We start from the raw sequence: 13,622 nt of genomic DNA, 5'->3' as shown, positions 1-13,622 counted from the left end.
CTTCCTCCTGCTGCGATGAAGACATGGAAAGCTTTAGGCGAGTTCAGTCACATATTAAGAAAGGATTCATTACAAATGTTTGGGTTTCTCCTTAACAGCATGGAGGGCCTTTGTGTTTTTTACTAGGTTTTTGGTCTTTAATGGTGAACTCCCATCTTCTTCTTGAATAGGATGTCCTCCAGGGCCTTCAAACACCTCCAGAGTGAACATGCTCTCTTGACCGCACTTCCAAAATCTGCCAGCGTAGGGAGAAATTATAAGCAAAGCCAAGCTATGATTACCCTATGTCACCAGCCAATCCACTAAATGAACCTTTTAAAATGTTGTTATTGTTCTTGTCTACCCTCTGACCCTACTTTTGTCTTCACTCCTGAGAAGGACTGCAAATAATGCCCTGTGACATTTAAATGCAATCGCCGAACAAGAGCTGTTTCATATGTGTTAGATTCAACCTTCACGATTAAGGGCATGAATAACTGGAAAATAAAGGTCTGTTTCTTTACCAGATCTCAGCTGTTCATTAGGTGGAGGAGCTGAAATCTGTGATAAAAATCAGAAGGCAGAGCCAAACTGATAAGTATTGTAATCCTGTTGATGGAAGAAGAAAAAGAAAACCAGCTGGGATTTTTCACGCTTTGTTTCTTTAATTAAGTCTAGACTATATGTGTTGTACAGCTTGGAAATTCTGGAAATATTTACCAAATTGCATTCTGATTGTGATGTCAATAATCAAATTAAAAGGGTGAGCAGAGGATGGATTTAGGAAAGAAAAGAAATATCTGATTTGCAGATCCATGTTGCTTAACAGAACATCCCTGAACTTCAAAGACAGAAATGTTCTTTCTTCCCAGTTTGTAAAATTTATCCTATCCAGCACTTCTGGTTCCCATGAAACTAGAATTCTACATCACTAACACCAGAGAAGTAGTGTGGCTGAGAATATTTCACTTCTTGCCCTCTTGGCTTGCCGTTTAAAAAATAGAATACCCGTTTCAACCTTCAAAGGGATGTCTTCAGCAAATCTCAAATAGTATAAGAAAAAAGCAACTACAGAGTTTATGATCTCTAGTCTGAGGTTTTAGTCCTCACAGATTGTACAAAATTTCAATCTATTCCTATATAGTTTCTTTTAAAAGCCTATCTTTAATAAAGTAACTGCGGCTTCAAACCTATAATGACTTATGTATGTGTCTAACTTTAGGTTAGAAGAGAATTTCAGATGAGTATCTGTGTACCCTAAATATAGTAAACTACTTGCAGGATCAGAGTTTTCTGTTGGTACTTGCTATAACGAAGACAAAATAGCAATGGACAAAGAGCAAGCCAAAAAAAACTGTGGAGGCATGGAGTAACACATAATGTTAATCAGATATGCAGACATCATTCTTCTCTCTTCTTCTTCGTTAGCTGCGGTACTTAAAACAATGCCTCATCTAATCACGAGTCATATTTTGGAGGATGTGTCTGTAGGGTACGATCTGTCATCAAAGTTGACAGTGACATTTACTGTTTTTTCCAAGAAAAAGCTTTTAAGAGCAAGTAAGCGACTGGATCCTCTGGATTCATACCAGAGGCACACGTTTTGACTGTTACTTAACTAGCCGACAAATGAGCTGTTTAATTAACAGGTGGACTAAGTAGTTTAGAATATACAATTATATTCCAAATGCAGACTTAAAAACCGCTCTCTTTGATGGCTTCTTTATTTTTTTCAGTCCAGGCATACTTATTTAGTTGATCAGTCAAAAAATGTTAAAGTCTAAAGTGAGCGTGTCATTATCTGCTATTTTCCATTGAACTGGAAAATATCTCTCTCTAAGAATTTATTTATTTTTTAATCTTGTAACATAACAAAAATTATTGATTCACGTGCATTCCAGCCTTTCTATTGGCAGACTTGTATTTCTCTCACTGTTACTGGTAGCAAAATTGCTTACTATGCTTAAATGTGATCCTGACTCTGCAGAGTTTACAGTCCTGTCCACAGGATATCTGTGATTTGCAGTGACAACACAAGACTAAGATTTTGCAGGAATAAATTCTGCTAAGAAAAGTAGATGTTGTATATAGCCACAGTGGTGCAATGAGATTACAGGGGATACTTTTTGGAGGGGTTTAAAGAAAAGGGGTAGATCATAGAAATGTAGTAAAAGCTGTAACAAAACAAAAGGTAGCAATGTACTCTGAAAGAATAATGACAAAAAAAAAAGGCATATATTGAATTTCTTAATTGTGGTATTTGTTTACGGTCTGAGACTGATTCACTCTGATAGCATTCCCCAGAAGGCGGCAAGTTCTACTTTTTCATTCATATCTCGCAAGATAGCAATGTTCAAATCAGTATTTTTTGGCTATTAGCATACGCATTTCCTTACTTCTGTAGGTCCTAATGAGTGGCCAAATTCCAAACCACTGAGCTGGATACACTGAAAACATAACTACCTGCAGATGCTGTCATTTAAGCATTTATTTAGGTGCACATTAGGTATTCCTAAAAATGTAATAAAAGAAAATTCCACTTATTGACTGCCTAATTTCAGAGACCGTAACCAGCTCAAGGTGTTCCCGGAGCACAGGCTATGGTGAGGATCCCGTTGCAGCCCGGCTGCTAAAGGCTAAAGAATTCCAGATGTGCTGGGGCAGAGGAGGAGGACGGGGAGGGTATGACTCCAGGCACGGAGGAGGGTGTTCATTAGGCAGGAAAGAGCCCTGGATTTTGGCCTTCGTTCTTGGGATTATATTTTAATCAATGGCTGTTGAATGTAAAATACAGAAGAGAGGAGCAGAGCCTGGTGCCCAGGCTTGGAAACTCGGCTGCCGAGGGACGTATGCAAGTAGACAAAGCTGTTGGCTGAGATGGATGCCATTGGGCCGTCTCCTGAGAAGGTGATGACGCACCACGGAGATGATTATCACCCAGCGTGGTGAGTGGAGTTCCACCCTGCCGTAGGTTCAGAAAGGACTTCCCAGAACAGCGAGAGATGGAGCAAGAGACACCTGTGTCCCGCTGAACACGCAATCCCAAAACACTCCTCGGCGACCTCCTCCATGACTGCCCACATCCCTCATCCAGATGGGCTGGTGAAACCTGTTAGACAGCACGCTCTCACTGCGCCGCTCTCCTCGGGCTTGCTTACAACTCTTCTCAGCTTTGTTTACGCGCCGGAGTTGAGAGTTTTAAATTTCACGTGCGTAGGGACCGTCGTGTCAGCAAGCGGCTCTTGGGGCACACCGCTCCGCTCCCCGGAGCACGCTGCATCCTTTCCCGAATTAGAGAGCATGTTCTTGGAGACAAAGATCTCGTCAGCCTGTTTACAAAGCGCTCCACAAACCATATCAGGAGATCTAGCAGAAGTTATTACTTCACCCTACAAGCCTTGCCTCGCATACGACCAAGCCCTAGGTGACGGTGATATTAATAGCAGTGCAATACCACGTTTAAAGTGTCTGCTCAGCATTTAGAAGGAGATTCGGATTAGGGACCTCAAGGATTCCCCGTGACAGGGACAGCTGAGATATATACTGTTTCCCAAGAGGCAGGAGAGAGACGGGTGTCTCTCACGTTCTCCCTGTCACCACTGCAAATACTTCGCCCAACTGATCTCGCCGTGGCAAAGTGACACCCTTTTGGTCCCATGGGAGATCACCCTCTTATGCCCTTAAAAATCACCGTTCGCATCACTGAAAAACTGGCACCCCTCCCATTATACGCCAGGTTCGTTGCAAGTCAGGGAACAACCACGAAGTGCTCGCTGCTGTGTTTGTGTTCAATCCCGTGGCAAGACGTGGTCCCCCAGCCAAGAGAACGGGTAACTGCACCTCGTCGCAAGACGGGAGTCCAGGAGTGCGTGGAAGGTACACCAGCACTTTTGCTTTTTTAAAATAATAAAAATGAGGCTATTTTAATTTTGAAAACGAAGCCAAAGGAAAAGAAAAAAAAAAAAACCAACCCCAAAACATTTTGGTGCCATGAATTCCATGGCATCAACGTGAAGATAAAAGAAGAGATGCAGAAGGAAGATAAAGAGATTAGAGTACCAGAATTATTACAAATATTGCCGGTAGCAGTGCCTGTTCCCAAGGCTGCCTGCCATTTCTCAACGATAAGATCCAGGTTTTCAGGTTTGGTTTGTTGGGGTTTTTTTGTGCTGGAAAGCTCCTAGCTATTTTTTGCTTTAGACTCCAAGATATTAATGCTGATGGGTTCAGCCATTTCTATGAATGAGGCTATAGAAAACCATAAACAAAGTTGGTTTGTTGAGAAAAGAGAAAAGCTAGGGTTGTTTAAGTTTTTCCACACTGGCCAAGAGTGTGCCCTTTGATACACCTATGAAAATCCAGCCAAATTTAGCCAAATTATAAGTCTCTGAAAAACTATGGCTTGCATATAATCAGTGAGTCTTTGCTAGAGTCTGGCAGCTCCAGGGGTGGAAGCATACTGTAAAAAGCCAGTGATTCTCATAACTAAGGTAGCAGCATTTTTCATGTAGTCTGTAAGAAGTTTGATGCTGAATGTAGTGAGAGGTCCAATTCTGTACTCTTTGACACCCAAGATGCATGATGTCAATAGCTATTCTAGCCTTGTGGAGGTTCCTATGGGTCTAATCTGGCATCTGCTGCTGAGGCAAATGTGCGCTCACCCCAATGCAAGGTACTGCGGCTGCAAGATGATATTGAAATTGAAAACAAGTTTAAAAAAATAAAAGAGAAGGCATGCGATGCTATCTTTAGAAACATTTTTCAGATTATCCTAAAACTATAGAAAAAGTGCAAGTAACGCAGTGTTTTGATTTTAGCAATAATCTCACAAATTGTATCTTCCTAATCATGTTTGCTCTTTCCGTTAGCTGTGTGTAGCTAAAATATAATACAGAAACGTGAATTAGAAATTTGTGTCCTTTGTTTCACAGCATGGGCATGTCCTTTTATCCATAAGCATGAAAAACCCTTAATTCATATGGTGTTGATTCAGGAGAGAACCATGGGCATTCAAAGAATTCCTTAAACACGTTTCAGATGCAGTTTGCCTCTCATTCACAATCGGCCAGGATTACCACCTGGTGAACCATGTCACTCCTTAACGGAGTTCACCCCTGAACTGGGTGCCGTGCTGCTAAATGAGGTTATCCCAGGTACCGTATGGGCAAAGGAGACATGCTGAAGGCACCAGGTTGCTGGAGTAAGGAAAGCTCATCAGCCTAGAGCTAGGATGAGCCTACAGGACCATGATTTCGGGAAGAGGTTCCAGCACACTTGCCTGCTGCCCAGAATCAGTCCGTACGGGAAAGCGCAGCATTACCTTGGTAATGCTCAGGTGTGGTACGGCAAGAACAGGATGAATACTCCAACATCTACTGTGGCTAGTGAACCATTAACGTCTGAACAGGCTGGTTCTCTTACAGGTAATGATGTGATTATATAAAGGTCATGACTTATAAATTGCCATGGCCTGCTGGACAACTGGTTACAAAGAAAGCCATGCCATCCGCTTTTATGGTTATATGAATCTCCAACTGTTTGACTGCAGCTTTCCTACACTGTCTAGTCATCGCTCTCTCTTCTACACTGTGATAAGTTGTGTCTATTATTCTTCCTATATCATGAACGTCTGTTGTAACGTCATGCCCCCAGAGTGGTTTCGTTTCAGGAGAAACGGGATGTGCTGAGACACCCTTGTGCCCAGACCCCAAATAACTCTTTCTAGCAAAGGGTGAGAAAATGCCGGAGTACCAGAAAGCTCTGCAGGGAGGAGTTTCTGGCTTTGTTTCCCATTTTGTCTCTCTGGGGCCAGCAGGAGCAGCAAACGAAGATCCTCGGGCCCTTCCGTCGCCTTCCAGCGCCCATCCCACCCCATCCTGTGGCTGTCTCTTCCCCATGGCAGGGATGCCTCTGCCTCTCCCCCTCTTTAGGACTTGCTTAAAATTTCAGCCCTGCAGTGATGATAGTTTGAAGCCTATGAGTTTGTTTTCTTCCTTACATCATCTTTTAATTAGAATTCAGTATAAAATTAGCTGACCTGAAAGGAGACGGCACCAATAATGCTGTGATATAGCTGTGCTGCTAGCATCGGGCTTTTTCAGTGCTGAGCTGTACAGCTGGGCACAATGCTCACTTTGAAATCCCACACCACACACGTGATGGCTTTCATTAAAAATATTATCTGGCGATGATGGTGCTATGGAAAGAACGCTCTCATAGGCACATTTACAGACCCGGGCTGGGGAGGGAGGAGACCAAGGCATTTTTTCCATTTTCATTACTGGTTGTAATCTATAGGGGAATGACTGATTAAGTGGGCAGATGTTGCACTGGCTATGAGATAAAACTTGGAGTTTAGAGTCTTATAGGCCCTAGTATGTGATACCTGCGAAAAGGGGCACATATAAGGAATACAGACTTAAGAACAGGTTTACAAAAATGCTCTCCCAATCAGGAATTAATGAAGAATGTTCAAGGAACAGTTATTTCCCACGTATAACACAGTTTGTCACCTGCATACAAGGAAACAAAGTTTAGAGAAGCAGTTTCCAGATGCATTAATCAATTGCTATTTGAAATATTCTGTGCTAAATCGAAGAATAAGAGATGCTACCCTTGGCTTAGACCTAACTCATCAGTATGTTCAACACGTAACTCTCAAGAGTGAGCAAAGATCAAACTTAATGAGAAAGTAAGAACTGTAGCCAAAACTAACACAGAGTTGTAACTTCCAGAGAAACCATTTAAGAATGTAATGAGAGGGATGGGAAACTAAACATGAAAATCAGCGTGGGGAAATTAAGCCCTTCAGGCTTAGCCTGTGTACTTCAGCTTACTGATGACCACAACCAAAATGAAGGCAAACAGAAAAGGAGTCAGATGAGAAAGTCAAACCAAAGCACATAAACTGGGAGACACAAGAGGAAGACTGCAGCAAAGCAAAAAGTAGTAGCGCCGTGCAAACTTCCTTTTTCTCTATTTTTAATCTGGATTTATACCAAAAGATTAAATTTAGTCTTTCCCATGAGGTTAGAAATGAGAGCCACAAAGAGATTCTCAGTTTCTTTCTTAGTGAGTGACTGAGTATCACTGTGCCTTTACGGGGGTTACTGGGTGCATGGTTTGCACACAACCAGTTAGCGAAAGGGCTACGGACCGGGAGAGAGGATCAGGCAGAAAGTATGAGGCTGCCAAACAATTATTCTGTCTGCCTTATAATTTTTTGGACCCTATGTTGTATTGCTTGCAGGCATGAAGATTAGTATCATAAAAGAAGTGCCCCTTTCAGGGAGATTTTCCAAAGGTCAGACCATGCTTTTTCAACATGTGGTGCTCCTGATTTGCTAGGAATAAATTAAATATTTATCTGTAAATGAACTTCAGAAGATATATCAATAACATCATGATCTCTACAGAGGGATATACGCAATTAGTAAACCATGTTGAATCATATGCTACAGAAATAGTACTTTTCTTTGGTGCCGTCACACGTACCAGCTACGCTGGAATTGTCTCGCTTGTTCTGTTTCCCAGCGTTGCCATATACTGACCTATTCGGCATCTGCGTACGCTGCTGTCAAAGCATGTTTACTCCCACCATGGTGCTGGGATTTATATCTGACATATGTTCCTCTTCTTCCCGTACTCCAGCGCTTGAATTCCAGATTCATTCTTTTCTCGCTCTCTAAAAAAAAGGGACATATTTATAGTGTGGCTTCATTTTTGCAAATCTTAATGGCTGCATTATTTATGCCCGAAGGCTGTTAGCACAGCAGAGATGTCATCTCCTCTCTTCTTTGCATCTTACTGGTCCTTCCCTTCTCCAGCCTGCAGCACGTGTACGCTCCACGTCTGGGGATGCCACAACCCTACAGCACCACAGAAGGGCAATCCTCCTCTTCTCCAAGGCTTATTCCAAAGCCAAAGGAGACAGATTTAATCCACAGCTGTGTCAGCCTGACCATCTAAGTGTGGGAAAGACCAGCCCAATTTGAGAGGGCGATAAACATCAAGTTGTCTGAATTGGCAGTTTTGACTGCTGTCCTGTGACTCCAAAGATCATAGAATCTGAATTTGGGGGTTTTTTTTAGATACCCTATTCTTTTTTTCCCCAGGGCATTTTGGAGGGAGTCGTTTCCTATTTTTCTTTAAATATTTTGACGTGTGAAAGTGAGCGTGTATACAACCAATTTAGAAATGACACGACTGGTGGTTACCTCAGTTGCAATTCTGCATCGGGTCTGCTTTCCACATCACGGACCAGCTCCTCCGAAAACAGGGGAGGCAATGAGGCTGCGGCGTGGAAGGAAGGGTTGCTAACTGCTGCTGGAAGCTGGCTAGCTCATCTGGGGAGGCAGCCGTGTAGGCACGAAGCATATGGGAACTCCAGGAGGAGTCCGGGTTTGCCTCGAGGGCTTTAGAGTAAATGAGTTTAGGTTGTACACGAAAATGTTAAACCTGTTCAGTCGGTTCCCTTGCCATGAGCAGGATCCTGGGGCTTTGGAACCAGAAGGACAATTGCTTCATTCATTTCCTGAGGTTAGTTTGTAAAAAAAAAAAAAAAAGACTATTTGTAGCATTAACCTTGTGATTTCATGATCGGGTGCATGAATTGGACGACTTGGATAGCTGAAAATTCAGTGGTGTTGCTCATGCAGCTAGCTACTGACTTAGCTCCAGCTGTGACCTTGATTTGATAATTTTTTACGTAAGAAAGTTTACAGAGATGGAGTTTTCTTTTCAAGCATGCAGCTAAGGACAGAAATGAAATAAAAAAAAAAAAGGGTAGTTTAGCCAAGATATTTGAAAACCACGCGGCTTTTCACTATAATTTAAAACCTTTGAGTCCTACACTAGTGAATCTAATAAAAAAACCATAAAATGTAATACGAAAATGACTAGTGCTAAGAGCGAATTTGGCTCAGTTTTGCTTCTCTCTCTCGTGGGCCCAAGGAAAATACTCCAACAGAAGACCAAGAGCTTCAGTACGATGGAAGGAAAATTCCTTGTCTTTCAGGTAGCAAATGCTACTTTAGTGACAAAAATACAAGATACTGGTTATGGCAGCTTTGAGAGGTGTCGTTTTGGTTTAGATTGCTTTTGCTAAACCAGAAGTCTTCGTCAGGAAAACTGAAAAAAAAAAAAAAAGTCAGACCCATAAATCACCTCAATGAACAAAAGCCAAGGATAAAGTGATACGACTTTTGCGTAGTAAGAATTAAATTTCATTTATTAAAACCAAATGAAGGAGAGTTTTGCTGACGTCCCTTACAAGAACAGTGGCAGGTAAAACCTGACCCCGAGAGATGCCAGCGGAGGCTGCCCGGCCGCAGCCCTCTCCCGCAGGAGAAGGGGTTTGGGTCCGACCCAGCTCCCGCTCTCGACAAAACGGGATGGGGAATTGCTCCTGACACCCAGTGCCTGGGAGAAGTCAAAAAATCAACTGCTAAAGCGGATAGAAACCGCATTTCAAGAAAACAGTATGTGATTATAGTAAATACTATGTCGCTGTATTAATTCTTGGATGAATTGTTAACTCATGGAATTTACTGCTAGGGGACACGAGCGACTCGGGTAGGACTCTTAAAAAAATTAACTAGTGAAGCGGGTATCGAAGCCGTCTAGTCACTACAAGTTGGAGTTCTTTAAAAATCCTATATATTTGCAGGGTGTTGACATAAAGTGTTAATCAATGAAGAGAAAATCGAGAGGGTATGTATTTTGTACATTCCTAGTATTTGGCTTTTTGGGCTCGCTGCTTGCTGGGCAGGAACCACTGCCGGGTGCAAAATAAAAGGATTCCCGCTTTCATTTGGCGAATTTTATTCCCCTGTACGCGTTTTCCTAATAAACCCCCTGTGCACGCAAGGCTTCCGGCGCGTTCCTAACGAGGCGCGCGAGGAGGAGGGAAGGCGTAAGGTGTGAGGAAGACGAGGGATTGAGGAAGATGCCGCTACGTATCGGGGGGTGCAGGGGTTGGCGTGCGTTTCCAGGGCCGAGGCGGGTTATGAGCAGAGGTTATGGAAAGGGATTTCTCTGCATCGCCCCAAAAGTGGCTTTGTTCCTAACCCAGCGCTTCGTCCCGCCAAGGGGACGTTTCTCCCGGGGGGGTCTCAGCGCGCGATGTTCTCGGTGCCGCTCTTGCCGGGAGGACAGCTGTCGGTTGCGCGCCATCGAGGGGCTTAGGCTTCGCGGGCGTTCCTTTCATTTATTTAATTTTCCACCCCCGTGGCACGACAGACATTTTCTCGTTGCTTGGCGGGAGCCCGCGCCGCCCCGGGGAGGGAGGGATGACTTTTGCCAGAGGAGACAGCCACTGTGATTTAGAAGAAAAGGTTTAAAAAAGGGGGTGAAATTAGAAGAAAGGAAAAAGGTTCAAAATAGGGGGTGAAAAAAGTTTAGAAAGAAGTTAAAGGTTTAAAAAAATAGTAAAGGGGGTGAAGAAAGCCTGCCGATTTTTCCGACAACACTCGCGCTTCCCGCTGCCGCAGTCCGGTCCCGCGGCAGCCCCCGGTCGGCGGGGGGTGGGTGGGTGGGCGGTGCGTGTGTTTTTGTGGTGTGTGTGGGGGGAGAAGGCCCGACCCGCTTTACCGGCCGCCTCCCCTTTCCCCCGCCGCGACTCCGATCCCGTCCCCGCCGCTCCCCGCTCCTCCCCTCCGCAGGTTGCGTCCGCTCCGCAGTTGGCGTCCAGCTCCGCAGTTTGCGTCTCTCCGCAGCCGCCGCTCTTCAGTCAGTCAGTCAGTCAGTCAGTCAGCGGCGGGGGCCGCGCCGTTCCACTGTCCCTCAGAGCCGGGCGCGGGGCGCAGCGCCCGCCCAAACCGCCGCCGTCCCCCCCCCCGCCCTGTATGGCGGCCACCCCCGCAGCCTTAACCGGCCCCCGGGGCTCGGGGGAAGGCGGTGCGGGAGTCGCGGGGGGGGGTGGATGGGTGGAAGTTGACCCGAGGCGGTGCCCGCGGTTCTCCGGCCGCGGCGGCAGCATGGCGCGGGGCGGCGGGAGGCGGGAGGCCGCCGTTGACTCCCGGGGCCGCCGCCAGCGGGGTCGGGGAACGTTCGGCCTCCTCTGCCTGGCGTTGGTCTGCGGGTTGAGCGCCGCCGAGGCGGAGTTCTCCATCCTGGACGAGGCGCAAGTTTTGGCCACCCAGATGAGGAAACTCGCCACCGAGGAGCTGGGGGTCGTCACCATGCAGGTACGGCCCGGCCCGGCCCCGCGCCTCGCCTGGTTTTCCCTCCTTCCCTCCCTTCTCCACACGCTCTTCCCGATTCCTGTTTCGCCCTTTCTTTCTTCATTCCTTTCTCCCCCCCCCCCCCCCCCCCCCCCTTCCCCGGTTCTTTTCTTCTACGCAAACTTTCCCTCCCCCTTGCGCGGGCCGCCCGGTTCCCCCGGCCCCGCTCCCCTCAGCCCCGGGCGGGCGGGCTGAGGCGCGGGAGGAGGCTTGGGGGGGGGGGGCACGGCCGGACTCCTGTTTTGTGTGTAATTTACACAACAGAAACGAGCAGAAAACGTCCCCGTCCCCTCCCTCCCCGTCCCCGAAGGCCGTATTTTTTTTGTTTTTTTTTTTTGCAGAGGGGTCCGAGCCCGGCCTGGTGGGGGTTTTGCGGCTCGGTGCTAACCTGCCTTCCCGCCCGAGCATCCCTCTGCCTGCTGGCAGGGAGCTGTAATGAGTCGAGTCCTGCCCGAAAACGCTCGGATCCCGGGTAAAGAAATGCTTTCCGGCCCGAGCGTGCGTTGGGACAAGTTTATTCAGATGCTGTAATTCGTTGCGGGTGAAGGTGGTGGTGGTGAGGAGTTATCTGCATCTCGGCCTTAGAGGCTGCGTCTTAATGGGGCGTCGTGCGGAGGGGACTGGTCGGACTGGGAGGGTGTGCTGGTACCTGGTATCGGCGACAGACCCTCCCTCGGGGGGGTTGAAAAAGCGAAATCGGATCCCAAGCGGCTTTCAGGGGAAGGTATGGTCAGTAGCAAATGCAGTTTTAAAAGCCTCCCAAATTGAAAAGGAGACACTTTCATAGGATCAGCAGGGGTCTCTACCCAAATGGCCTTTTATCTTCTCTAAACTGGCTTCATTCTCTCACCTCTGAAACATCATTGTGTTGGCCGGCCTCCTAGGGCTGCGTTTTGTCCGGCAAAACACTGAGCTGTCTCTTGTCCTTGATGCTAAGAAGACGTGGATTTAAATGACTTCACTTAACAAGGTAGATTATGGATGTACTGAATTCAAGGAAGTCACTTTTTTTCCTGTGTTGTGCATACGCATGTATGTATTTCCCCTGAAAAGATATGAGCATAATCCTGTAAATGGTGGAGTCTCTGGTTAATGCAAATGAAGTCACTGTAATTGTATTGCTAAATCTGTTTCTGGTGTTAAAAAAATAAAAAGTCTAATGCGATCATCTCAACACGCATTGTCTTTAAAAAAGCAACTCGTAAAAATATATGTGGTTACCTTGCTGTGATACACCAGCTAACCGTAGGATGAGCCAGGTTTTCTTTCCAAGAATTGCACCGATGATACGAACTTGGGAACAATCTGGATGCCGGCGCACGGGGATGCAAATAATGTCGAAACTGTGTTTACTATTAGTTGAATATTTGAGGCCCCAAAGTAATTTAATGCGGTGAAACTGGTAGTTAAACCCTTTTCATACTGAGCTCTATTTTTATATGCTTAATATTTTGGCTGTCTTAACTCCCATCAAGCTAATGCGCAGCCTGTCCTTTTCTCTCCCCTGTAACATTATTACAGCTGTTCAAGATTAAAAACCGGTGGGAACAAACCTCCCCTGATTTTAGAAGCTTCTTTGCTGACCTCCTACAGTAGAACAAAAAATGTTATGACATGTGTCACTGCAGCCCGTGCTTCTCAGTCGGTTTTAGGGTAGAAATTTCCTAAGCCTGCTCAGGCGGGGCCGGGTGTTGCTGGTGCAGAATTACCCTTTTCTCCGCTTGTGCAGGGCTGTTGGCAAGCTGCGGCGGGTTGCCTGTGCTGGAGGACCATCGGCACAGCGGGGATGCTCGGGGCGAAGCAAACAGGTGCTGTGGCGAGGCTGCGCCCGGGCAGAAGAGAGGGGTGGGGGATTTTGGAAGAAGAGCGAGAGCGCTTTTGGCCTTTAATTGGGTATAAATCCAGGATTGTTGTCGTGGGCTTGGAGGGCGATGTGGAGGCAGGCCCTGAGAGGAAGTTGCGGTAGCAGAGGAAGGACTGATATCCACCCATTTGTGAGCGGTGGTTTTATTCGGTTTCATGAATTGTAGAGGAGGAAGCGGCAGGATTTCAGGCTTCCGTTGCACGCTCTCTTCGTGTTTCGGTCCTTGCCAGTTGTGGCTCCCACATCTGCACATCCTGGTAATAGGCAGGAGGTGGTGTCACCAGCCGCTGGAGCGGGGAGAGGGCTTAGGAGGAAGGATAGGTCTGAGCTGGAGGTGGGGAGGAAGCATCCAATGAGTGAAGGAGCAGGTGGAAATGCTTAAATAGAGTGAAGGTGAGAGGTTGGTTTGGGTGTGTTTTGAGTCTGGAAAAAGAGGAAATTGTAGACAGAGCCTCCATAAATGCAGGAAAGGAGGATGAGGTGGAGCCTCCATAGCAGACACCAGCGGAGCAAGTGGAAGAGGTAAGAGGAGAACCACGAGATTTCTGAGCCTTAAA

The 13,622-nt window shown here is 46.3% G+C and overlaps 1 protein-coding gene and 1 long non-coding RNA gene across 2 annotated transcripts in view; one reads left to right on the top strand and one right to left on the bottom strand.

Moving 5' to 3' along the window:
* Positions 1-4,961: 4,961 nt before the first annotated feature.
* On the bottom strand, positions 4,962-10,507 carry LOC138686336 (uncharacterized). The gene is made up of 3 exons (XR_011325668.1): positions 9,034-10,507; positions 7,530-7,663; positions 4,962-5,930 (listed from the first exon to the last, which is right to left on the bottom strand). It is a non-coding gene; the product is annotated as an uncharacterized lncRNA (long non-coding RNA).
* Positions 10,508-10,711: 204 nt separating this feature from the next.
* CACHD1 (cache domain containing 1) overlaps positions 10,712-13,622 on the top strand; it is a 112,596-nt gene continuing 109,685 nt past the window's right edge. The window contains exon 1 of the mRNA XM_069788514.1: positions 10,712-11,165. Within this exon, the coding sequence (XP_069644615.1) occupies positions 10,824-11,165 (342 nt within the window). The 5' untranslated portion in view covers positions 10,712-10,823. The remainder of the gene's footprint in view (positions 11,166-13,622) is intronic.

This window comes from Haliaeetus albicilla, chromosome 8 (assembly GCF_947461875.1).
Source record: "Haliaeetus albicilla chromosome 8, bHalAlb1.1, whole genome shotgun sequence".
NCBI classification, from domain to species: Eukaryota; Metazoa; Chordata; class Aves; order Accipitriformes; family Accipitridae; genus Haliaeetus; species Haliaeetus albicilla.
The sequence above is the reverse complement of the archived record's forward strand: the minus strand, read 5'-3'. Positions and strand labels throughout refer to the sequence as shown.